The sequence below is a fragment of the Heterodontus francisci genome, chromosome 22 (assembly GCF_036365525.1).
Source record: "Heterodontus francisci isolate sHetFra1 chromosome 22, sHetFra1.hap1, whole genome shotgun sequence".
Classification (NCBI taxonomy): Eukaryota; Metazoa; Chordata; class Chondrichthyes; order Heterodontiformes; family Heterodontidae; genus Heterodontus; species Heterodontus francisci.
The window spans coordinates 51,216,044-51,240,999 of NC_090392.1; the positions used below are offsets into that span (position 1 = coordinate 51,216,044).

At 41.9% G+C, this 24,956-nt stretch overlaps 1 protein-coding gene across 2 annotated transcripts in view; it reads left to right on the plus strand.

Moving 5' to 3' along the window:
* Nucleotides 1–4,420: 4,420 nt before the first annotated feature.
* Nucleotides 4,421–24,956, plus strand: part of slc37a2 (solute carrier family 37 member 2) — a 57,912-nt gene continuing 37,376 nt past the window's right edge. The window contains exons 1-5 of one of the 2 annotated variants that reach the window (XM_068053832.1): nt 4,421–4,894; nt 16,088–16,169; nt 19,444–19,534; nt 22,107–22,185; nt 23,334–23,469. In XM_068053832.1, the coding sequence (XP_067909933.1) occupies nt 4,833–4,894; nt 16,088–16,169; nt 19,444–19,534; nt 22,107–22,185; nt 23,334–23,469 (450 nt within the window). In that variant the 5' untranslated portion in view covers nt 4,421–4,832. Of the gene's footprint in view, nt 4,895–16,087; nt 16,170–19,443; nt 19,560–22,106; nt 22,186–23,333; nt 23,470–24,956 lie in introns of those variants that run through there. The other variant, XM_068053833.1, reaches the window with a different exon arrangement.

The following is a 24,956-nucleotide window of genomic DNA, read 5'->3' on the forward strand; positions in this document are numbered from 1 at the left end:
AAAGCATATGGGATCCTGGGCAATTTATTCATTCATGGGATTTGGCATTGCTGGCTAGACCAGCATTTATTGCCCATCCCTAATTGCCCTTGAGAAGGTGGTGGTGAGCCACCTTCTTCAACTGCTGTAGTCCATGTGGGGTAAGTACACCCTCAGTGCTGTAAGGAGGGGAGTTCCAAGATTTTGACCCAGTGACAGTGAAGGAAAGGCGATACAGTTCCAAGTCAGGATGGTGTGTGGTTTGGAGGGGAACTTGCAGGTGGTGGCGTTCTCATGCATCTGCTGCCCTTGTCCTTCTAGGTGGTTGAGGTCCCGGGTTTGGAAGGTGCTGTCAAAGGAGCCTTGGTGCATTGCTATAATGCATCTTGTAGATGGTATTTACTGCTGCCACTGTGTGTTGGTGGTGGAGGGGGTGAATGTTTGTGAATGGGGTGCCAATCAAGTGGGCTGCTTTGTCCTGAATGGTGTCGAGCTTCTTGAATGTTGTTAGAGCTGCACCCATCCAGAGAAGTGGAGAGTATTCCAACACACTCCTGACTTGTGCCTTGTAGATGGTGGACAGGATTTGGGGAGTCAGGAGGTGAGTTACTCGCCGCAGGATTCCTAGCCTCTGATCTGCTCTTGTAGCCACGGTATTTATACAGCTACTGCAGTTCAGTTTCTGGTCAATGCCAGCCCCAGATGTTGTTAGTGGGAGATTCAGTGATGGTAATGCCATTGAATGTCAAGGGGCAATGGTTGGATTCTCTCTTGTTGGAGATGGTCATTGCCTGGCACTTGTGTGGTGCGAATGTTACTTGCCACTTATCAGCCCAAGCCTGAATGTTGTCCAGATCTTGCTGCATTTGGACTCGGACTGCTTCAGTATCTGAGGAGTCACGAATGGGAGAGTACAAGAACAAGGAAGTTATAATAAACCTGTATAAAACACTGGATCAGCCTCAACTGGAGTATGTGCCAGTTCTGGGCACTACACTTTAGGAAGAATGTTAAGGCATTAGACAGGGTGCAGAAAAGATTCACGAGAATGGTTCCAGGGATGAGCAACTTCAGTTACGTGGATAGGTTGAAGAAGCTGAGGCTGTTCTTGGAGAAGAGAAGCCTAAGAGGAGATTTAATGGAGGTGTTCACAATCATGAGGGGTCGGGACAGAGGAGATAGGGAGAAACTATTCCCATTGGCTGAAGAATCCAGAACCAGAGGTCCCTGATTTAAGGTGATTATTGACAAAAGAACCAGAGGCGACATGAGGAAAAACTTTCAGGAACATAAGAGCAGAAGTAGGCCATTCAGCCCATCGAGCCTGCCCCGCCATTCAATATGATCATGGCTGATGTTCCACTTCAATGCCTTTTTCCCACACTATCCTCATATCCCCTTATGTCATTTGTGTTTAGCAATCTGTCAATCTCTGCTTTAAACATACTCAATGACTGAGCTTCCACAGCCCTCTGGGGTAGAGAATTCCAAAGGTTCACAACTCTCTGAGTAAAGAAATTTCTCTTCATCTCTGTCCTAAATGGCTTCCCCCTTATTTTGAAATTATGTCCCCTGGTTCTAGACTCCCCAACCAGGGGAAACTTCTTAGCAGCATCTACCCTGTCTATCCCTTTAAGTATTTTGTAGGTTTCAATGAGATCACCTCTCATTCGTCCAAACTCTAGAGAATTCAGGCCCAGTTTCCCCAATCTCTCTTCATAGGACAGTTCCGCCATTCCGGGAACAAGTCTGGTGAACCTTTGTTGCACTCCCTCTATGGCAATAATATGCTTCCGAAGGTAAGTGGACCAAAACTGCACACAGTACTCCAAGTGCAGTCTAACCAAGGTTCTATACAATTGAAGCAAGACTTCACTACTCCTGTACTCAAATCCTCTTGCAATAAAGGCTATTAGCCTTCTTAATTGCTTGCTGCACCTGCATTTTAGCTTTCAGTGACTTATTGACAAGGACACCCAGGTCCTTCTTATACATCTACACTTTCTAATCTCTTATTATTTAAGAAATACTCTGCACATCTATTCCTCCTACCAAAGTGGATAACCTCACATTTTTCCACATTATATTCCATCTGCCACATTCTTGCCCACTCACTAAGTCTGTCCAAATCCCCTTGAAGCCGTTTTGCATCTTCCTCACAACACACATTCCCACCTAGTTTTGTGTCATCTGCAAACTTGCAATTACTACATTTGGCCTCCAAATCCAAATCATTGATATATATTGTGAACAGTTGGGGCCCAAGCACTGATCCCTGCAGTATCCCACTAGTCACAGCCTGCCAACGCGAGAATGACCCGTTTATTCCTATTCTCTGCTTTCTGCCTGTTAACCAATCCTTAATCCATGCCAGTATATTATTACCTTCTATTCCATGTGCTTTAATTTTGCTAACCAACCTCCTGTGGGGGACTTTATCAAAAGCCTTCTGAAAATCCAAGTATAGCATGTCCATTGACTCCCTTTATCAATTCTGTTAGTAACATCCTCAAAAAACTCCAACAGGTTCATCAAACATGATTTCCCATTCATAAATCCATGTTGACTGTGCCCAATCAGATCATTATTATCCAAGAGTCCATTTATCACATCCTTTAGAATAGATTCTCGCATTTTCCCAATGACTGATGTAAGGCTAACAGGTCTGTAATTCCCTGTTTTCTCTCTCTCTCCCTTCTTAAATAGTGGGGTGACATTTGGGACCTTCCAATCTGCAGGAACCACTCCAGAATCTATAGAATTTTGGAAGATAATCACCAATGCATCCACTATCTCCATAGCTACCTCTTTCAACACTCTGGGATGTAGAATATCAGGTCCTGGGAACTTAACCTTCAGCCCCATTAATTTCTCCAATTCTTACTCATACTAATTTCCTTCAATTCCTCATTCCCCCTAATACCTTGGATCTCTAATTCTGGGAGATTTCTTGTATCTTCCTCAGTGAAGACCGACACAAAGTAATCATTTAGCTTCTCTGCCATTTCTCTGTTCTTAATTATAAATTCTCCTGACTCTGTCTGTAATGGACCCACATTTGTCTTAGCCAAACATTTCCTTTTAATGTACCTATAGAAGCTTTTACAGTCTGTTTTTATATTTTTTGCTAGCTTACATTCATATTCTATTCTCCCTTTCTTTATCAGCTTCTTCGTTCTCCTTTGCTGTATTCTAAAATCCTCCCAATCCTCTGGTTTACTATTTCTGACAACTTTATAGGCCTTTTTACGCAGCGAGTGGTGAGGATGCCTGAGCGTGTGTTGGAGGCAGATTTAATCGAGGCCTTCATAAGAGAATTGGACAATTATCTGAAGAGAAAATTTTTCTGGGCTATGGGGAAAAGGCCAGGGAGGGGGACTAGGTGTGTTGCTCTTGCAGAGAGCTGGCACAGACATGATGGGCCATAAATCCGATAATGGGAAAAAAAACTGAAGCAATGGGATCCATGCCTTATAGAGTATAGAGGCAAGGAAGCTATGCTAAACCTTTCTAAATCACTAGTTAGGTGTCAGCTGGAGAATTGTGTTCAATTCTGGGCACCACACTTTCGAAAGGATGTCTTGGAGAGATTGCAGAGAAAATGTACTGGAATGAGGAACTTCAGTTATGTGGAGTGACTAGAGAAGCTAGACTTGTTCTCTCTGGAGCATAGGTTAGTAACAAGAGAGCACAGATTTAAGGCAATTTGTTGCCCAGCCCTAATTGCCCTTGACAACTGAGTGGCTTGCTAGGCCATTTCAGAGGGCAGTGAAGAGTCAACCACATTGCTGTGGGTCTGGAGTCACATGTAGATAGACCATACTGAGTAAGGATGGCAGATTTCCTTCTCTAAAGGACATTTGTGAACCAGAAGGGTTTTTACACTAATCAATGGTAGCTTCATGATACCATTACTGAGACTACATTTCAATTCTAGATGTCGTGATGGGATTTGATAGGGTAATTCGCCTGGCCATCGGGGTTACTCATTCAGTGACGTTACCACTGTGCCACCGTCTCTTCCTACCTGAACTTCTTGAAGGGAAAAATGTGCATGGCTTTGAGGAAAGGGCGGGGGAATGGGACGAATTGGATAGCACATGAACGGTGGGCCGAATGGCATGTTTCTAGGTTGTATGATTCTATGAAACCATTAAAATATTTTTCATTAAATATAGAGTTCAGTTACTGCACTACCTTGGCGATAAAGGAAATTAAATGCATTTTTCTCGGGTGAATGATTTCATATGAAGCCATCAGCTTTTACAGTCTCTCAATAATAAAGTCCTTGGAGCAATCAATCACTGATTTGCGTACAGCCTCATCTTGATGAGAGGAGCAAGATTTTTTTCGCTGGTAGCTGAACTCCACCCAGCTGAGTTTCCGATTTGCTGGGCTTTTCACTTGTCAGTTTCGTTGGCTTTTTTGTTCTTTCGTCAGTTTCAGCCGGGTCACATGCTTCTGTCGGCAGAAAGTCTCCCTCTTGCCTGCTTATAACTCGTCCAATGGATGATCTGCAGTGACAGTATTCATGTGATTGAATTCCCCCCCTCAGTGTTCAGCTGATCAGTACCGGAAGCTTTGGCTCGGCAATATTTGTTACCTTGCTCTGCGGTTGGCTACATTATGCATTGTTTCCATGTAATTTGTTACATCATCGGGGCCGTATGGATACAATAATAGTTTTAAGCTCCCATTCCAGACTTCAATCACAGAACCCTCAAGACCATTCTCCCGACGTTGGGGCAATTATACCTTTAAAGGCGAGACTAGGAATCGTCGCGGATTTTGTCAGCTCGGTACTGCTGCTTTTTTTCTAAAACGGAAATAAAAGAGACATTACCGACTGAATCATGGCCCGGTCTGCGCTACCTCCAGGGATCCGCTGTATTCAGGCATTTTCCCGAGACAACTGGTAAGGGTCGTTTTATTGCGTGGCCGATGTATATTAAGGTGTCCTGGAAGTATCCGTTTCTGTTACCCGATAGCCGAGCCGGGAGAGTGTTAAAGGTAATCCTGCCTCTGTAGGGTATCAATTGCCCTTCTAGGGAAGGTCTTTCCGAGACAAGGAGGCCAAAGAAGAAAGGGAAGGACAAGGAAAGCTCGAGGCACCATAGTCTTGTGGATCTCTTCTGTGTCTGTCCTTCTGCCTGCTTAGCTCCCCTTTTGTGTGTATCTCCCTCTGGAATGTAATTTTCTGGTTCTCTGCTGGTTGGTTTACTGGTGAAACAATCCTTCAGTTACAGTTGGTAAACAGACTGTGTAACTTCTAATTTATGTTGCCTACAAGCTGACTTCACTCTCTTGCTACTGTTTTTCCTGAGTGCCCACCATTCCTTTCATGCTTGCTGCTGTGCTCTTCATCCTTCCCCTCTTCTTTCCTATCTGCATCTCCATCCTGCAAGTCTTCCTATTCGATCCTATCTTCCTTTCCAACTGGTACTGTATGAAAGACCTTTTAATAACTATCAATGATTTTTTTTTTCTCCTCTTGTCCAGTTTCCTTACTGTTGGGTTCCAGATCGTTCACCTGCCACATCATGGATTTTACCATAATCACTTCAGCAAAATGTTTCTTCCTGACCCCCAAAGATATTCAGCAAAACTACAATATCTATCAATACTTGCGCCTCCCTTTATTCAGGCCTGGCTGGTTGTCTTAGAGTTCCATCTTCATGAACTCACTGGGTCAAATAGCTGCCTCTTGTGCTGTTATGACTCTGTCTCTAATCATCTAAACTCTCGAGGGAGAGTTTGATCATCTCTGCTTACTCTTCGGTCTCCACTTAACCAGATGTTTAGCCATCTGCTCAATGTTTTAATCCATTAACTGGATGTGGGTGTCGCTGGTAAAGCATCAGGGACTGAAGTTGGGACGTTCATGGTCTGTACCATGGTTCAACCATTTAACTAACTGAGTTGGCAGGACAGCCAGTGCCATAGAACTAACGATGTTTACAGTACAGGAGGAAACCATTTGGCCCATTGTGTGTGCCAGCTCTTTGCCAGAATAATCCACTGCTAATGCCACACTATCTCCACATAGCTGGGTGTCATCATCTGCTTCAAATATTTGCACTTTCTGTGGAGAAATTTCTCTGACCTCATTCCCTCTCAGTGACAATTTAAAATTTATTGGAGAGCTTGAGAGTGTTTGTGATGAGCAGTCGGGGGTAATATTTCCATCTTCAGCCGATTAAAACCTCATGGTCGTTTTTAAAATTTAGGTTTTAAAGTTTTTAAATTTCATCTTACTATTTCTGCCAGAGTAAAGGGTATCAGTTTCTCCTTGTAACTAATGTTTCTGATCTTGGCATTGTACTTTGAATGGTTGCCAGATTATTTTGGTCAGGTAAACAAATTGTGAAATGCAGCTGGAATATGGCAGATATTGAGAACATTTAGTGTTGCTGCTTGTTTGTGTCTGGCAGTTCATGTATTTGCTAGATGTTTATTACAATGGTGCAAGTGTGGCAAAGTTTCTCAGGAGGAGGATAATAGTATGTGATGTGTAGCTGTACCCTATTTTGGGCAGCAATGCCAGTGTCTCCTTTTAAGGGTACATTTACACCACAGTTTTAGTGTCATGGCGAAGCGGTTTTATCTTTCATCACAGCCGTTAACTACTTTTGAAATGTAGTTCCTGTTTTTAATGTAGGAAATGTGACGGCCAATTTGCACACAGCAAGCTCACAAACAGCAATGAGATAAACTACCGGCTAATCCATTTGTGATGTTGGTTGAGGAATTAAATGTTGGCCAGGACACTGGGGAGAACACCCAGCTCTGCAAAAAAAAAAAAAAAATGCTATGGCTCTCTTGCATCCATTTGAGAGCAAGTGGGGTTTAGGTTTAATGTCTCATTCGAAAGAGTGCAGAACTCTCTCAGTACTGCACTGAAGTGTTTGCTTAAATTATGTGCTCAAGTCTGTTGAGTGGGACATGAATCCAGCATGCTCTGACCTTGTGTGCTGCCACTGATTGGCAAGATTGACTTAACTGTTCCCCAGTACTGTTCCCTCAGCCTTGTAAGAAATCTCTCCTTTCGGTCATGCTCCAGGTTGAATTTTTGCCTCTGTGTAGTGTCATTTTAAAGGACTTCTTTAGTTTCAACATCACTAGCTTAGGGCCATTTTAGATCCTTATTTCAGCAAATCAGGATGGAAGCCGAGCTACTTTTGTATCAAACTGGAAACTCTTGTTTTTATATGACGCCAATAGGATAAGTTGGTTTATAATATAATTGCTATATATTTTATTTATTTAGAAATACAGCACTGAAACAGGCCCTTCAGCCCACCGAGTCTGTGCCGACCATCAACCACCCATTTATACTAATCCTACATTTAATCCCATATCCCCACCTTCCCTCAATTCCCCTACCACCTATCTATACTGGGGGCAATTTATAATGGCCAATTTACCTATTAATTTGCAAGTCTTTGGCTGTGGGAGGAAACCGGAGCACCCGGCGGAAACCCCCGCAGTCACAGGGAGAACTTGCAAACTCTGCACAGGCAGTACCTAGAATTGAACCCGGGTCGCTGGAGCTGTGAGGTTGCGGTGCTAAGCACTGCGCTGCCCATATGAAACAATCCTGGCAATACCCACAATCTCCATAAGAGACAAATTGACCACAAGATGTAATTTGATATACAGATCAACGAAGAGGCAGAAGCTTTGTATTTGAAATTACTAGATGCTTTTGAAGGACTTTGGCTATTTTACTTGTGAACTTGTAAAATGTAGAATAATTTCTTGGCCTGTGACTGAAGCAAATGATCCATCAAATGGCAGGACAATGCTCAAGTGTCAAAACTGGTTATAACTTCATTGCTAAATTATTGAGAAGAATAGTATCAATTTTGTCTTCAATTGAGCCTGTTTCCAATGAAGATTCTCATCCTTTTGATCAAATCTCTCCATGGCCTTGCCCTTGCCTATCCCTGCAACCTCCTCCAGCTCTACAACGAATGTTAGTATTACTAAAGGGTCATATTGAATTTATAACCTCAATGTTGGGGCTTGGGGGTCAAGACACTTGCAGAATGGCATTGGGACTGGCTCAATGCCCATTTACAAAGCCACTTGATGCATTCTGGCCTCTGATGTGTGGTCTAATCAGCACTAGCAGAAGATCTCTGTTTACTTGGCACCTGGCTGCAATATAGCAATGGGCTAGATTCGGTCTAGACTTAGTAATTCCAGAATACACCACATATGCTGAGTGTGACATCATTTGCAATATCGAACAGTCTCTGTGGAGATGAGAACAAAATTTGTTTTGTAAAGAATAAGTGGAGGCACCTTGAAATTGTCTGTGGGTGGGGGTAAGGTGGAGGAAACTGAGACCCATCCCAGATTTTGGCACCAAAACCAGTTGGCTGAGATATGAACTTGGACCAGAAGCGGGCAGAGTGGGTTCATGCAGGAAGACCTTGTACCACTGCTTAGGCACCACAAAAAAGCTGGAGTCAGCTGTACAGTACAGAAATATGATTGGATGATTGTAAATCATGTAATTTGGATAGGCTATTCAGCCCATTGTGCCTATGCCAGCTCTTTGCAAGAGCTATTGAGTTAGTCCCTCTCCTCCGTTCTTTCCCCACAGCCCTGCAAATGTTTCCTTTTCAAGTATTTATCCAGTTCCCTTTTGAAAGTTGCAATTGAATCTGCTGCCACCATCCTTTTTCAAGCAGTGTATTCCAGATCTTGCTTGAAGAAATATACCTTCATCTCCCCTCTAGCTCTTTTGCCAATTATCAAAATCTATGTGCTCTCCCACTTGTCAAGCTCGACTGTGATGCCCTACAAATTGCTTGCCCAACACTTGTGATCTAGGCTAAAGCACCAGAACGGTTACTGATTTGCAAAAGTTTAAACCTTGCAGTGATGCTGCTCAGCATCTGTCTTCATAATAGCATAAATGGCCAACCTTATCAAGTATTTATCTTGACTTCGATGTTGAAAGTTTTAAGAGGTGGAGTTGCACTATTGACCTTTCAGCATGTTTGGACCATCTGTTACATTGCACACTTGCAATTTGCATGTACCTTTTACCTATAATAGGCCCCTTCAAATTTTAATTTTGTTCAAAAGTACTGATAGCCTTTGGTTGTGTAAAATATGTTAACATTTCCTTATTTTTCAATTTATAATGCAGATTTGCGTAACTATTTCGAGTGATCAGGAGCATAGTTTTAGAACTTTACTATAGTACCTTTTCACCTAAGTGTTTGAAAGTGACTTGCACAATGAATTACATTTTGAAGTGATGGAAAGTGTTTTTCTATAGACAAAACATGGTAGCAGTACCCCCACAGAGATCTTGCATCCAAATGAACCAGAACAGACAAGACATTGCCTCAATTTAACATCTTCTACAAAGGGCAGCATTTTCAACAGTGCTATGTTTGAGGTGAAGTCCATGTGGGGCTTTACTGCAGTAGATTAAGTTTGTGCAGATTATATGTGATTCTTAAAATGTTACAGCAGTGTCAGCTAACGTGAAGGGGTGATTGTAACATTATAGACTAGACAGGGTCAGTTTACTGGCAAGTAATGCACATGGTTTGTCTCCTCTCAGGCAGTGTGGTTTTGCTGAAATTAATTGTAGTGCCGATTAAAGCTGGCGCATTTCTAATCTTTTCAACAACAAAAAAACTCTGATAAAGCGAAGAGGTTGCTCAGTAAAACCTAACCTGTGCTTTGCTAATTAGGCTCATCAGTGCTTTGATCTATAGTTAAACTTTTTTTTTCTTTTGGGGCAGGAAAACCATGTTCCCTAATCATTAGAAATTTCCAAAGAACGTTTGAAATACAGTCAGGTGTGCAGCTTGACATGTTTCTATGAATTGGGTTCCCTTTATCAGAAAGAAAAGTTTTGTAATTTGCACCGATTAATGGGATTACCTGAATAAAGAGAATATTTTCACATTTCATTCACGTATGCGTTCTTCTGGTTGGGAAATATTTAGCTTTAAGATGGGTAAAGAAATAATTTCATTAACTCCTATAAATTTCTTTCTTCAGTTGTCTCAAAGCTCTCCCTGCTCACCTCACTCCCCAAACTCTTCCATGTTCCTCTCTTATTTTCCAACCAAATACCTAATTCCCTTTTTAAAAAAGAAATAGATGTTTCTTCAACAGTTGTAGCTGAATTCTACATTCTAACAACCCTATGTATAAGCATTTTTTAAACTAAGCTGCCCTTTAATTCTTTTGTCATAATGTCACTATCTTTGCCTATCTTGAAATTTCAGCCCTCTTATCTCCGGATCAATGGAAACCATCTATTACTACTCCAGTCAATCTAAACATAAGTTCAGGTTGGGCTCTTAACAATTTATAATTGCCAGGGTATGGGAACAGATTCATTCATTTTAAAAGTTGAAAACTCTGACATTGGTTTCTCGGAATCCGTCCTATACAAGTCTAAGGTTTTTTTAACAAGCTTTACACTGAGTGCATTCAGTGGGGGAAGGGTTGGGGGGGAATGGTGTGAGAGAAACATGGCTTCATTCCATAGTATAAACAAGCCTTTGCCTATCAATGGCATTGCAGATTCACTAAAATATGGGTCTATGATTCTGCTATGGGAATAGGGGAGCTGGCTGACGCAATGTAAATGTTGGGAACTTGCATATAGATGTCAATCAACAACAACTTGCATTGATATAGTTCCTTTTTTAATAAAACATGTTCTGTCTCCAATCTCATTGAACCATAGAAAAGTTACAGCACAGAAAGAGGCCATTCAGCCCAGCGCCGGCTGAAAAACTAGCCGCCCATTCTAATCTGACATTCCAACACCTGGTTCGTGGACTTGCAGGTTACAGCACTTCAGGTGCAGGTCCAGGTAACTTTTAAATGAGTTGAAGGTTTCTGCGTCCACCACTGATCTGGGCAGTGAATTTCAGACACCCAGCACCCTCTGGGTGAAAAAGTTTTTCCTCATGTCCTCTCTAATCCTTCTACCAATCACCACCTTAAATCTGTTTCTCTGCTAGGGGAAACGGGTCCTTCCTGTCTACTATATCTAAGACCCTCATAATTTTGTACATCTCAATTAAGTCACCTCTCAGCCTCCTCTGTTCTAAGGAAAAGCAATGCTAGCCTATTCACTCTGTTGTAAGGAAAACAATGTGAGCCTATGCAATCTTTCCTCTTGGCTGCTATTTTCAAGCCTGAGGACATTATTGTAAATCTCACCTGTACTCTTTCCAGAGCATTTTTTGTCCTTCCTGTAATGTAATGTGGGGCAAATTAAGGAACAAGGCTGAGATTGCAAGGAGGTGAGGGACCTGAGAACTCTTCCAGCATGGTACCTTAAAGGTTCTTTGCACATTTGATACCAGGGCTCTGATACAGGCAGTCAGGTTTTGAAATCATGGAGTAGGTTAACTTGCTGTCTCAACAGGAAGCCTGGGCCAGTATTCGAGCCTGTCCCCCTTGGATATGGCCAAAGGGCTTTCTTGTGATTATGGTTCCATCACCAGCCTGTTTTTTGTTAGTTACTAATTCACGTGGATCTGAATCATATCATTTAAAGTGGGTTTAAAAAAAAAAATGACTAAACAAAAGTATCTGTCACATGAAGGAATAAAATCCATGTGAGAGGGTGTGTCTGGATGTTAGGGAGCGTTCTGTCTGTTCTTGTTGGTAACTTGCTTACTTGTACAGGGTGTGGTGTGCTTCTGTGCCAGCTCAGTCAGTTATATTTGTGTCCTTGTGATTCTTGCGTCTTAGTCGTATCAGAATGACTCTGCTAACCCGAGGTTAAAGTGTTGTATGGGCATGTTTTATGCTGACTGGCTAGTAGAATATTAGCCATTTTTAAAACTGGAAGCAAGATAATTTATTAATCTGTCCTTCCTTATTTAAAAAAATTGATTTGCATTTGTGTAGCACCTTCCACAAAATCGGTATCACAAAGTACTTTGCAGCCAATAAAGTACTTTCTGAAGCATAGTTATTGTTTGAGCCAGTCATTTACAGCACGGAAGAGGCTATTCGGCCCATCGGGTCCATGCTAGCTCTCCACGGAGCTATCCTGTCAGTCCCACTCCCCAGCTTGATCCCCGTTACCCTGCAAGTCTGTTTCTCTCAGGTGGCCATCTGACTTCCTCTTGAAGTCATTGATAGTCTCCACTTCCTCCTTCCTTGTGGACAGTGTTCCAGGTCTTTTCCACTCACTACATTTTTTTTATAAAAAAAAAGCTCCTCTTCATATTCCCCCTACATCTTTTGACCAGAACTTTCAATTTGCACAGAAAACATGACCGCCAGTTGGCACACAGCAAGTTCCTACAAACAGCAATGGCCATATTGACTAGCTAATCTGATTTAAGGGTGTAGAATCCACTTCCAGCATTAGTAGTTGAGGCAGAAACTGTCAACATTCAAGATTAGATATGATGGGTGGATGAAAGATTTGGGGGTTAAGGTGGAAAGAAGTGATTTCAAGTAACTTCTAGAGTAAACATTGAGGAACAGTTTAGGCTAAATGGTCTGTTTCCACATTGTAAATCTGTGTATTTGTTGAAGGATAAATGTTGGCCAGGACACTAGGAGAGCTCTTATACTCTTCACAATAGTACCATAGGATCTTTTGCATCCACCTGAGTGGGGGAGTAGTTGGGTGGGGGGGGGGGGGTTCATTTAATACCCCATCCAAACGTTGACACCTTAGTGCAGAACTCCTTCTATGCCACTGTCAGCCTGGATTATGTGCTCAAATTTCCTCGAGTGGGTCATGATCCATGACCTCTGACTCCAAGGCTACCACTGAGCCGAGGCCATTTTAACCGGTTTCTTTTCTTTGAAAAAGGTGATGTGTGACACTTGACATGGAAGTGCCTGATGAGTGTGGAGGGAGCTTTAACCTGCATGTAAACTCGAGTCATTTGATGGAATGGTGTAGAAGGAGGTTTCCCCTACATCTGACCCTTCTGTGCTCGTCATGGGTGTGGTCAATGCTGACACTGCGAGTAAAAAGTGTTCCATTCCCCATCGTTCATTTCTGTTCACGTCTGAGTCTTTTGTCCCTCCTTGTAGGTACTGATCTGTTTCCAACCCCCCCCCCCCACCCCGCCTTGGCTGTTGATCATGTGAAATGGTCACAAGTTGGATCAGGATGTCTGTGCAACTTCATTGTCCGCTTTGGTAGCACTCTTGCCTCTGAGTCACCAGGTTCTGAGTTGAAGTCCTGCTTCAGGGCTTGAGCACAAAAAACAAGGCTAACTTTCCAGTGCAGTAGTGAGATGGTGCTGTCTTTTGGATGAGGCCCCATCTGCTTGCTTGGGTGATGTAAAAAATTTCATGGCACTATTTTGAAGAAGAGCAGGGGAGTTCTCCCCAGTGTCCTAACCGATGTTTATTGGTCAATCAACATCACAAAAACAGATTATCTGATCATTATCACATCACTGTTTGTGGGTGCTTGCCGTCCGCAGACTGGCTGCCACGTTTCCTACATTACATCAATGACTACTCTTCAAAAAGTACTTAATGGGGTGTAAAACATTTTGAGATGTCTGGTTGTGAAAGATGCTATATAAATGCAAGTTTTTTTTTTTTTTCTGATGGTGTAGCTACAGAGTAAATGTAACCTAAATCCACAGTCCAGTCTGACCTGAAATTATTTTATTTTTGTCGTCCTCTTTCTCATCGCCCTCTCCATTTTCCTCTTTTTTTTCTTTCCCCTCTCCCCCTTCTCCTGACTCTTGTGGAGCTGTTCCTCTATATCTGTCAACTGCCCATTCTTGAGCCTTTGGAAGTGCTCTCAGCTGAAGGAGATGTAATATCTGAGCCCACTCTCTCATCGCTGCACTCCCAGCAGGAGTCGCTGGATAACAGTGAAGAGCCAATTTTCACCTCCTAACCCAGAAACACTGGTGATATGTAGTATCCTAGGCAGAATCTGCTAATTCAGCAGAGAGCTGGAATTGAAGAGGGATCACTGGATAACTTGCCAAGCCAATAGAGAATTTGTATATTTTATCTTCCTTTTATTGAACTGAAATAAAAATAACTTGTAGAATTGCTGCAGTATCAATTTGCATTCCAAAATGAAACATTTGATGACCGGACCTGTATTGTGTTGACCCTTTTTAAGCTGCCATATTTTCCTCCATTCAGTTTTTTTTTAGGTACGAGTTGTGATGTGGTTAATGTCACCATACTTTGGATTTGTTTAACCGCTGGACTCCAGATACAATCAGAATGATTTCCTGTTTATCCAGCAAGGCAATACTGTCTATTTCCTCTTCTCTCCTCTTCTCTCTTATCTAATACAATCTTGCTCAATTCCAGGGAGGAGGTTATTGACTTGAATTAAAAGTATAGTTTGAATTTAACTGTATCTTCCCTTTTTTCCTTGTCTCCCGGGATGGGCATGGGGGTCTCATTCATTCATTCATTCATTCTCACACTCGCCCTCCCTCACGCGTAGTGTAGTTTCACTTCCTTGTAATACTTAACCTAAAGAAGAAGCATTTATAAACCCATAATTGGTGTGATGTTATCCATCAGCTTGTTGTTGAATGGCTATAATCTAAGATAGTCTCTTATTTGAGGTCACTATTGCCATAGGGAGTCTGCACCTGTCATGCCATTCGCCATATGAGCTTCTGCCAATTATGGAGACCACAAGAAAACTGACGGGAATAGTTCTATCAAACAGGGTTGTGGTATTATCCTCATATCCATGAACTTAATGCAGTCTCCTTAAACAGCATTCACAAGCTTGGCCAATATCCCACAGTTGGCCAAGTGACTTAAAAGGATTGGGGGAGAAATCGAAGGTGAAGGGTTGCTGTATAAGTTCTCTGGAGCCACATTATGACCTGAGGGTATAAATTATCCACGATGTTTGATCTTTGCTTACCATTTCAGGCCTTGATAGTGAGTCTTTCTGTTTGGGCACAATATACCTGGACTGGTGCTCTTTAAATAAATTCTATATAGCATTAATGACAAATAACACTTCTGGCTCCTATTTTGATTTAATTTCTTAACTTTTTTTAAAGACTAATTTAGAAGGAAGTACTATGAGCAAGCATAATGCTAGGTCTTTGAAGAAGCTGGTCCTTAGAGGGACTTTATTCTAATTAACTTCTTGCATCCAATTAAACATCATCCATTTTTCCTGTGGCCTGACTTTTGGATGTTCGGGAAACCTTTTCTCAAGAACTATCATGACAAAAACAGCTGCAGGGAGGTGGCGATTGAAACACTGTAGTTGGTACAATTCAGGTACCTAAAGGGGGTCATGGGAAAATAAATGGTTACTGTCTACAGCCCATCAGATATCCTAGCTTTCAATACATGTGTCATTGCTGTTGGCACTGTCTACTGGCGGTCTACAAAATGCTTCACCCAAGTATGTAATAGATGTGTGTTTGTAAACCTTGGGCAGTGGCTGAGGTATTCTTTAGACTGAACTTTATAGGCCAAGGTTTCCTAACTTGCTTTTTTTGTGAAAGTGTGCTGAAGGGAAGAGAAAAGTTAAAATTGTATTTTTAATGTAAAAACATAAATTTAAAAAAAAACTTGAATGACATTTTGATTTGTACCCAATTGAGTATTTGGTGAAATATCAGCAAACATGACCTGAATGCTGTTACTTGGCAGTATTCAGTCTTGTGTGTTTGCATTTATTCATTGCTTCTGTCTAACCTTGCTCTCCCTAAATAAAAGTAGCTTTGTTTTCTTTCAAATTTTGTGTTCCAGTCATATAGAAGTTGAATTTTGCTAGGCTATGGGGCCGCAGGGGCTGGACGACCTCCAGTACATCAGCCAGTTGGCCATTCTTCAGGTATCAACATAGGGATGTCGTGGGATGTTCACTCAAGTAGGCTTTGCAACCAATTCCAAATCCTGTCAGCTTCCAACACCAACGTGCATATTCCAGCAGGGTTTAGCAGCTAGCAGTTGGAAGCGGCCTGTTCTATTTTTCCTTGTTCCGAACTTGGATACTGAGAGCTGTTGTAGCCCCCTGGTTGACATCAGTAAATGAGTATCATCAATAAAAGCTTAATTTGAAACCAACCACATGTGTTCTTTCTGGAATATAATCTAAAATATTTTATTCACTTTTTTTTTGTAGGTATCGTGGGTTTACTCTAGTGCTGACTTTCCTGTTTTACACCAGTTATCACCTGTCTCGCAAACCTATCAGCATCGTCAAGGTATGTGAGCAGTCAGTTGAGAGGAGAGGGCTCTGTGGCTGAGAGAGGGGAGAAACTGTTTTTTGATCACCAGCAGAAGCTTCTGGAAATCCAGTGGAGCTGTGTCTAGTCTGCCTTCTGGCTCACCGGTCTTATGCTTCCCACTCCAGAATTATCTGCTATGATTTCTGTTTTCTTTCCTGTATTCTTTAAATGCTTGATTCACTTTGATATGAGTTATCCCTTCTTCAGCTTGGTTGGGCTCATTCTCTGATTCTCCACAAAAGGTCACAATAAGCACGTTTATAAATGTGAGTGTGTGTTTGTTTTGTAGACTGCTTCATATCTGTATTCTTAAAAACTGAAAACTCTTGGAGACAGAATGCTTGATGTGGAAGGAAATGGGGATTTGGTTTCGTTGCCTTATAATTATACTCCTCCCCTTTATAATTATTTTGTCTCTTGTTTATGCGTTCCACCCAGAGGCTCAGATCAAGATATACGTTAGCACTTAGCAAGTATTGCATGATAACTCGCTGTTACTGCTGAAAGGATCACTCATTCCTAATTTGCAAGTTTAAAACCCCTTTTTTTTTTTTTTTTTGGCACAATGATCTACTTCTGAATAATCCACTTTGCCTATTGACATAACTAATGTTCATTTGTCTAGAAATTCTAACCCAACACTGAATAGTGTAGAATTGTAGAGAGGTAAGGTTTATTTCAGCTGTAGAATCACTTTTTTTTTTAATAAAAGGAAGTACCGAAATGGGCCTCTTGTTATCGGCTGTGGCTGCACTTGCTTCCTACATTAAAATTATCTCTTCCAATCTATTTCCTCCTTGCTTCCTGTATTATTCAAGTGCTTAATTCCCTTTTTTAAATAAAGTAATGCCTTCATTTCCAGCTTGCTAATTGGTCTCGCTCGCCCACCTGCCCAGGCAAAGGACAAGGGCAGCAGCTGCATGAGAACGCGATCAACTCCAGGTTCTTCAAGTTACATACTGTCCTGACTTGGAAATATTTATCCCCAATTCTTCATAGTTGCTGGGTCAAAGTCCTGGAACTCTCCAACAAACAGCACTGTGGGAGTACCTTCACCACACAGGCTGCAGTGGGTCAAGAAGACAGCTCACTTTTCAAGGGTGACTAGGGTCGGGTAATAATGGCGGTCTTGACAGTGGCACTCATTCTGAGAATTAAAGAAAATATCATCTTGTCCTATAATCCCCACAAGAAAAATGTGTGTGGTGAGGATAAGTACAGGCTCAACTATTCCCTGCATAATTGAATGGCCACTGGCACTCACTGTGCAGATTCAGTAATGTCAGCTGCTGCTTCTGCATTGGGAAAATACGAGTGAGTCAGTGCCTTCAGGAGCAATGGAAAAAATTATGGTGGGATCATGGGGGGGAGGAATTGAGAACAAGATCGTATCTGTGTGATACACTTACCCCAAATGCAGACAATGGTAATGAAGTTTCTGCAAGTCATGTCTCCCTGCTGAATGTGCATCTCATTTGAAAGAACCAGCGAGTTGGGATGAAGTATGGTTTACTGTATTATCATTTTGTTTGAAACTTTGGCAATACCAGCCCTGGCTGTATAAAATGATGTTTATGAAGAGCTTGATCAGGATGGGAAATTGAACATCACCATATCAGTATGAACACAGACGAGTGCAACATTGGTCCTGTTTGATATGATTCACAGCAAACAGTCACAGAGCTGATGGATCCAGTGCTGCTGCATGCATTAACCCCAACTTTGGCACCATCATATAATTCTGAGGCCCAACTTTGTCAATACTTTCTACATTCCTTGTGGCATTAGCCATGGTAGGATTCTCTCTCTTCTTGAGTCAGAAGGTTGTGCATTTGAGTCCAACTCCAGAGACTTGAGCACATAATCCAGGCTGAAAATCCCAGTGCAGTACAAGGTGAGTGCTTTCAGATGAGATGTTAAACCGAGGCCTCATCTAACCATTCGAAGAATGGGGAGTTCTCTAATGTCCTGCCCGATATTTGAATCTTTTACCTCCTAATATATTTTAAATCTTGCCTTTTCTGTCAAGTCTGATTCCTTCTTTGAATATTTTATTTTTATTTAGAGATACAGCACTGAAACAGGCCCTTTGGCCCACCGAGTCTGTGCTGACCAACAACCACCCATTTATACTAACCCTACAGTAATCCCATATTCCCTACCACCTACCTACACTAGGGGCAATTTATAATGGCCAATTTACCGATCACCTGCAAGTCTTTGGCTGTGGAAGGAAACCGGAGCACCCGGCGAAAACCCACACGGTCACAGGGAGAACTTGCAAACTCCGCACAGACAGTACCCAGAATTGAACCTGGGTCCCTGGAGCTGTGAGGCTGCGGTGCTAACCACTGCGCCATGATCGTCTGAACATCCCTTGATGACGCTGTCTTTTTTTTTTTGAGGAATGCCGTGTGTAAAATATCATGGCTGCTATCCCATATCGTGGGTGTCCCCTACGCAAGTAACACAATGACATCTACATCTGTAAACTGAAGCAGAAGCTTACTTAATGTTATAAGGAATTAACTTCTCAAATGACTCCCTTATTTTCCACCTGCCTCTCTCTCCCTACCCCTTCACTTACTACTTTTTTCTAGTGCAGCTGCTACTGGCACCTAATGGTAGAAGATTAGTAGTGTAGCTGAGTACTTGTAAGGTTGTGATTGACCTGAGTTTATGCGCCAGAAACTAGCGGAAGGAGCACAAATGGCCATAGAGTTCTGCTCAGATATACCAAACAACTTTACACCGAGCTCTTAATAGCAGAAACACCTGTCAGAAATGGGCAGATACTGTTTTGCAGCCTTTACACCTGAAGGTACTTGAAAGGACATGTGACAATTTGCGAATGTGTATGGAAATTTTTTTTTCTTGAGTTTGGCTGGTAGTGTAAAGGTGTTCTGATGCACTTGGCAATGGTGCAGAACTACCTGCAGGGGAAAAAGAACTTCGTTTTGTTGCATTGAAGTGACTCTGCCAACTTGCTGCAAGACGTGCCTCCTGGATGACCATTTTTGTTGATCTTTCCCAGATTTTTGATTAACTTTTGCAGTAATGTGTAACTTCCTCCTCCTAATAGGTGTGTTGCCTATAACAGCTGAAGGTCATCAGCAGTGTGTTTTAATGAGGCTCGGGTGGGCAGTGCTCACACCATGCCCACCTCCCAAAGAGGCCACTCACTTCAAAAAGAGTGACTATTTTTGTCTGCTCTATAAATTACTAACAGAAGCATTAATTGTTTCCCCAGAGTGAATTTCACAAGAATTGCTCAGGAGCTGCTGGCCGTGGAAACTCGAGTCACCGTGATAATGACACGTGGTGTGACTGGGCTCCATTTGGTGAGAACCTCCGTTAATGAATCCTGTATGTGGATAACATTTTTTCTGTAAAAATGAATAATCAATCTAGTATCCATGTCTTGGGTTGCATGAGAAGCTTTTTTTTTAAATTTCTTGGGCCCATATCCCTTTATTCCCCTGTGGAAAGAGAAACAGTTAATGTTTCAGGTCGATGACTTTTCATCGACTTGAAAAGTTAGCTTTGTTTGTCTTTCCACAGATGCTGCCAGACCTGCTGAGTGTTTCCAGCACTTTCTCTTTTTTTTTTATTTGCTTTTCAGCATCTGCAGTATTATGCTTTTATTCCTTTTGATTCCCCTCTTTTCTTCAGCCATTTATCATTAGTGAGCCAGTGCTTTTTATTATAATCCAACAGCTTTTGTGGTCCCTCTGCCAGCCCAAAATTTATTCGGTTCATTTGAATGCAGTTTCACAATTTGCCATGGTGGGTTTAAACTCATGACCTCGAGTTACTCCACTGCCTAACCATTACACTGCCTAATTTAATTGTGCCCTGACTGTCACCTTGCCTGAGCTGTGCATATGTTTCACAATATGCTAATTGTTTACTCAAGCCATCAGGCTCTTTTTCCAGTTCACTGTTGCATTAGCAAATTAACTTGACCACGTCTCCTGGAACAGATGAGGTCAGGTTAACCTACACTGAACAGTTGGATCTAGAACAGAATTTGGGAATGCATTATGGGTGTAACCTACTATAATGCCCATTTGAGGAGCATCAAATTTTGATGCTATTTTAACTGGTGGTGAAGAGTCCTGTCTGTTTTTTTGGGTCCGTCCTGGTTCTATTTATGTTGATCGACAGGCCTGCACCAGCTGCAGTATCATCACTTGGTCATAACGCAATTGAGTCATTTCTGGGAACAGGGCCAGGAAAGTGTTGCTTCACAGACTTTGCAATTTTTTTTTTTTTTTAAATTGTCATATTTTTAACCCATTGGAATCTAATCTTTTTGTTGCTGTTGGTTGTTTGGCCAGCTTACTCCCAGTGCTCTGTCAAAGCTCACCTGAAAGAACCACAGGAGACGAGTGTGATGGTTTTTTTCACCGTTGCACTATATTGTAGCAGAGCATTATCTGTCCTCGCCCCACTGTGTACATGTATTCACACTCATTCAGGAGCAGAGACCACGGCTGTGGCTAGCTGTTAAATTTTTGTGCCAGACATTACTATGCTCAGTGTAGATTGCAAGCTGACCTTGCACCCCCTACAGACTGGACTGTTTCTTTTATTGCCTCACATATTTAGGTATATGTAGGGATAGAGAGATCGAAGAGGGCTTTTCCACTCTTTTTTTGTCTTAACTGAAATAGATCATAAATGCCGTTTCATAGGTGGATGAAGCTCCAATGAGAAACCAACAAATGTATTTTAACAGTAAATAAGCAGATGAACAATCATCAGTGGAATTAGTTTATATACAATAGTTACAATTTTGACCATCTTTTCACTCTCAAAACAGCAGACGCTTCTCTTTTGCTCCCTTTCAATGTGATATTGATCTTTGAAGCATGATTGTTTGTTCTTGCATGACAAAAACGCTACCACAAAGTCACACCTAGTTGCATCTCTCAGCTGTCAAACTCCATGCTGACTGATTTTCTAACCTCTGATATATCACTTAACATTCTTTTGAAGCTGTACTGAATAAAAAGCATTAGAAAATGACACATCCCATAATTACATTAGATCAACCATTCATAGATTATGCATCATTGCTAATGTTAGTCCGGACCATTTCGATAAAGTTCAACAACGTCTCTCAGCCTAACATCCTCAGCCTCTCTATCTATCTGGGCCCAGCCAAAATGTCAAGTTGGCCAAATAGAATTAAAGGACATTTACGTGTTGGAGTACTTCTTTGGACCAATGCCTCTGACGTGACCTGTTTGCATCCTGAATTTTGCGAAAACTAATATTAACCCTGTCGGTTGAGAACAAAACTGAAAAGTACCTTTAAAAATGCTCTGTTTTTGTCTTGTCTTCGACACACAAGACAACAGTTGGGCATGAGAGCTATAGCTGTTCCTTATGCCAGGGCACCTAAGGCTTCTGTATCATATACTGTAGCCCAGCTGCATGCTGTTGACTGTGTCCGTTTAATGAAATAAATAAAAGTTTCATGAGCCATGCCGTCACTATATAGACTCTTGAGTAAATGCTAATGTGTCCTGTGCCCCTTACCAGCTAACGGTAACCAATCTTGGGACAATGTTGCCCTTTGAGATGGTGAGCTGCCTTCTTGAACCACTGCAGTTTGTGTGATGAAGGTACTCCCACATTGCTATTAGTAGGGAGTTCCAGCATTTTGGCCAAGTGACCACGTCCAAGTTCGGATGGTGTGACCTTGGAGCTGATGGTGTTCCCATCCAGTGGCTTCCCTGGTTCTTTCTGGATGGTAGAAGCTGTGGGTTTGGGAGGTCAAAGGAAGTTTTATTGAGTTGCTGCAATGCATCCTGTAGGTGCAGCCACTGTAGGGCATTGGTGGAGGGGGTGAATTGTTCAATTACCTCATTTATGTGTTTGTAACTATCCTGCCATATATTTCAGATAAACCCAATTACAAGATGTTGTTTGGTGCACTGGATAACTCCTTCCTGATAACTTATGCCATAGGAATGTTTTTCAGGTGAGTATTCTAAAAATTCAACCCATATGTACCTCTTGTGAATTTTGTGCTCTGAGGTGAGGATGGTGATTTCCATTTTGAATGTCCAGTTTCAGCATTCCCAAAACATGGGAGCAGTGTAAATCTCCCTCTAACTCTGCACCTCTGCCCCAAACTTCCAACAGGCTTTTAATAGACCAGTCTGACATTTTTCCATTTACTATGAATGAGATTGCCAAAGGAGGAGCCATTTTGCTCTTTGGGCCCAGGTTGGTATGTCTAACTCTTGCTGGCATAATGTGTGCCGTTTGACATTGGCACAGTGGTACACAGGCATCAGACTCTGTTGCAATGTACCAAGTACAACTTGGACTTCTTTTTTGATTTTTAATTTTGCCCTTCATCATGTGAACAATTCTTTTTAAAATATAAACTTTCCAGAACCCAGTGTTGAGTAACAGGAAAGAAAAACAGTCCAGAAGGAAAATTTTAGCAACAGGTCTGCTCTCAAAGAAAGCTCTTGTCAACTCAGCACAGAATTCCAGAAAAGTGTCTGACACTTCTTCGCAGTCCCACTGAGATTTGAAGTTCTGGCTTCCAACAGTGAATGGCTCACAATCAGGTAGCACTGTACAGATATGACTAAAGTGATGAAGACTGGAAGAGTGTGAGAAACACTACAAGTCAGAGCTTGATGCAACATGGTCACAGATTGACTGACCGACCGACGCCTCCATAACATTGCCCCCTGCCTGAGCCCATCTGATGCTGAAGACCCTCACCAAGTCCTGCCCATTTCTGCTATATCTGACTTGGGCATGTTTGGCTGGGTGCTGCAGAGGGAGCTTTTATCCAATATCTGGACCCTACCTTTCATGAGTTTAGAATTGCTTCATGCCAATAATATGCCCAAAATGAAAAGTGGGCAAGGAAACTATTACCCGCACTGATATTCCTGAGCACAGATTTACCAGAGTGGGCAGATAACAGTTCAGTAAGGATGAAAAGTTACATTTGATTCCTGTATATAATGTGCATGAGTAAAGTAGTGTTATATTGGTAGTGAAGGCAATTGACCAGGTCCTTGTATACTGAAAGTAGTATCTGTGTTGAAATGAGTTCTGATTTCTCTCTCTATACTCGGGCTGGTTTCTCTTCCCTGTTTTTAGTGGTATTTTTGGAGAGCGGCTCCCTCTGCGATATTACCTGACTGCCGGGATGTTGCTCAGTGGGTTGTTCACGGCACTCTTTGGATTTGGATTTTACTGGAACATTCACAGTATCTGGTACTACGTAATTATACAGGTCAGTCTGGCTGCACACTCCATAACCAACCAACCATATCTATCTAATGGCAAGTGCAGGTGGCATTGTACCTCATGCATGAGACATTCTATGCTCTGTCACTTTATCTGTCATCCTCTTTGCAGAGATTCCCTAATTCCATTTTGTCAGCCAATTTTGATGCACATTAGAATTACTGAGGGCGTTAAATTGGCCTCTTGGCCCAAATACTTTTGATTTAACAGTTTTTTTTTTTGTTTGTTTGTTTTCTCTTTTTTGAACTAGCTGACATTTTATAACATTGGCATCTAACAAGTGCAGACACAAAGATTTATCTTCCCATCCTCAGTTTCTTCTAAGGGTTCTTGCTGAGTTACAGTTGCACAAGCATCATCCAACCTTCAGTATCTTACCACACTGGCTGGTCCTCCGTCACTCTGCAGACTCGCATCAGGCTATTCAACTGTGCAGCCCATCACAGTTCAACTCCTATCCAATGGCCCCATTGCTATGCTTTCCACCAGCACTTGCTGAATATTGATCAGGAGTGGAAGCCCTGTCGTCTTTATTTTAATTTCCTTTCTAGCCTCCTTGGCTGCAGAGGTGCTGGGGTCTGGCTGAAATCAGCCAACTGTGCACCAATGAGTTGGTAGCAATGAGGACGTTGCAGGTAAATCAAGAGGTGCGCAGCTGCATTTGAAAAGGTTATATAGAAAGAGAGGAGGGTGAACATGGGGGTAGGGGTTAGTGAGAGGTGACCTATACTGTTGCCTAACCTGTGTGTGTGTTTTTTTTTAAAGTTGCATTATTTCTCAACTATGTTACGGTCAGGTGAGGAGAAGTCACAAGCTCCCCTCTTGTCCTTCCTCTTACTTGACCGTAATAGGGTTTATTCTGTCTTAAACAGTCAATGTGCTTACCACCTCTGAATATTTTACCTTTTTTCTTTGTTGTGATCATGAAAGAACCAATCGGACAGGTTTTCTTGAGTTTAAACAAGAAAGAGTTGAGTTTTTTTTATACTTTATAATCTAAATACAATAATAAAAAATACATTTATACATTCATGTACACGCTTGCAAGAGAATCTCATGCACACAAATAGATTACAATGTGAGAAGTAGATATTATGGTTAGATTAGAGTCCAGTATAAATAAAAATTTAATACACAGTCTGTGAGATTGGATGATGCTGTGGTCTTCCGGCTGAAGTTGTATTCTGGAAGTCTTTGGCTGGTTGGAGTGTACTTTGTGGCTGGCCCACTTGGTTCAAGGTTCTCTTGGAGGCAGACTTATAGGTGGCTCTCTTCCCCTGATGTCTCTGTCTGTAGCAATCTATAGGCTTGGACGGTCTACAGTCGCAGACAGTTTTCAAACTTGTGATATCTGGAGAGGGAGGGGGGGATACAGCCCTTCTGCTTCTGCCCCATTTCAGTCATTGCTTGTCTGTCTTTTGTCCAAGGAAACTCCCAGCTTTCATAGAGAAGGGCAGAGGATCACCTGACTGC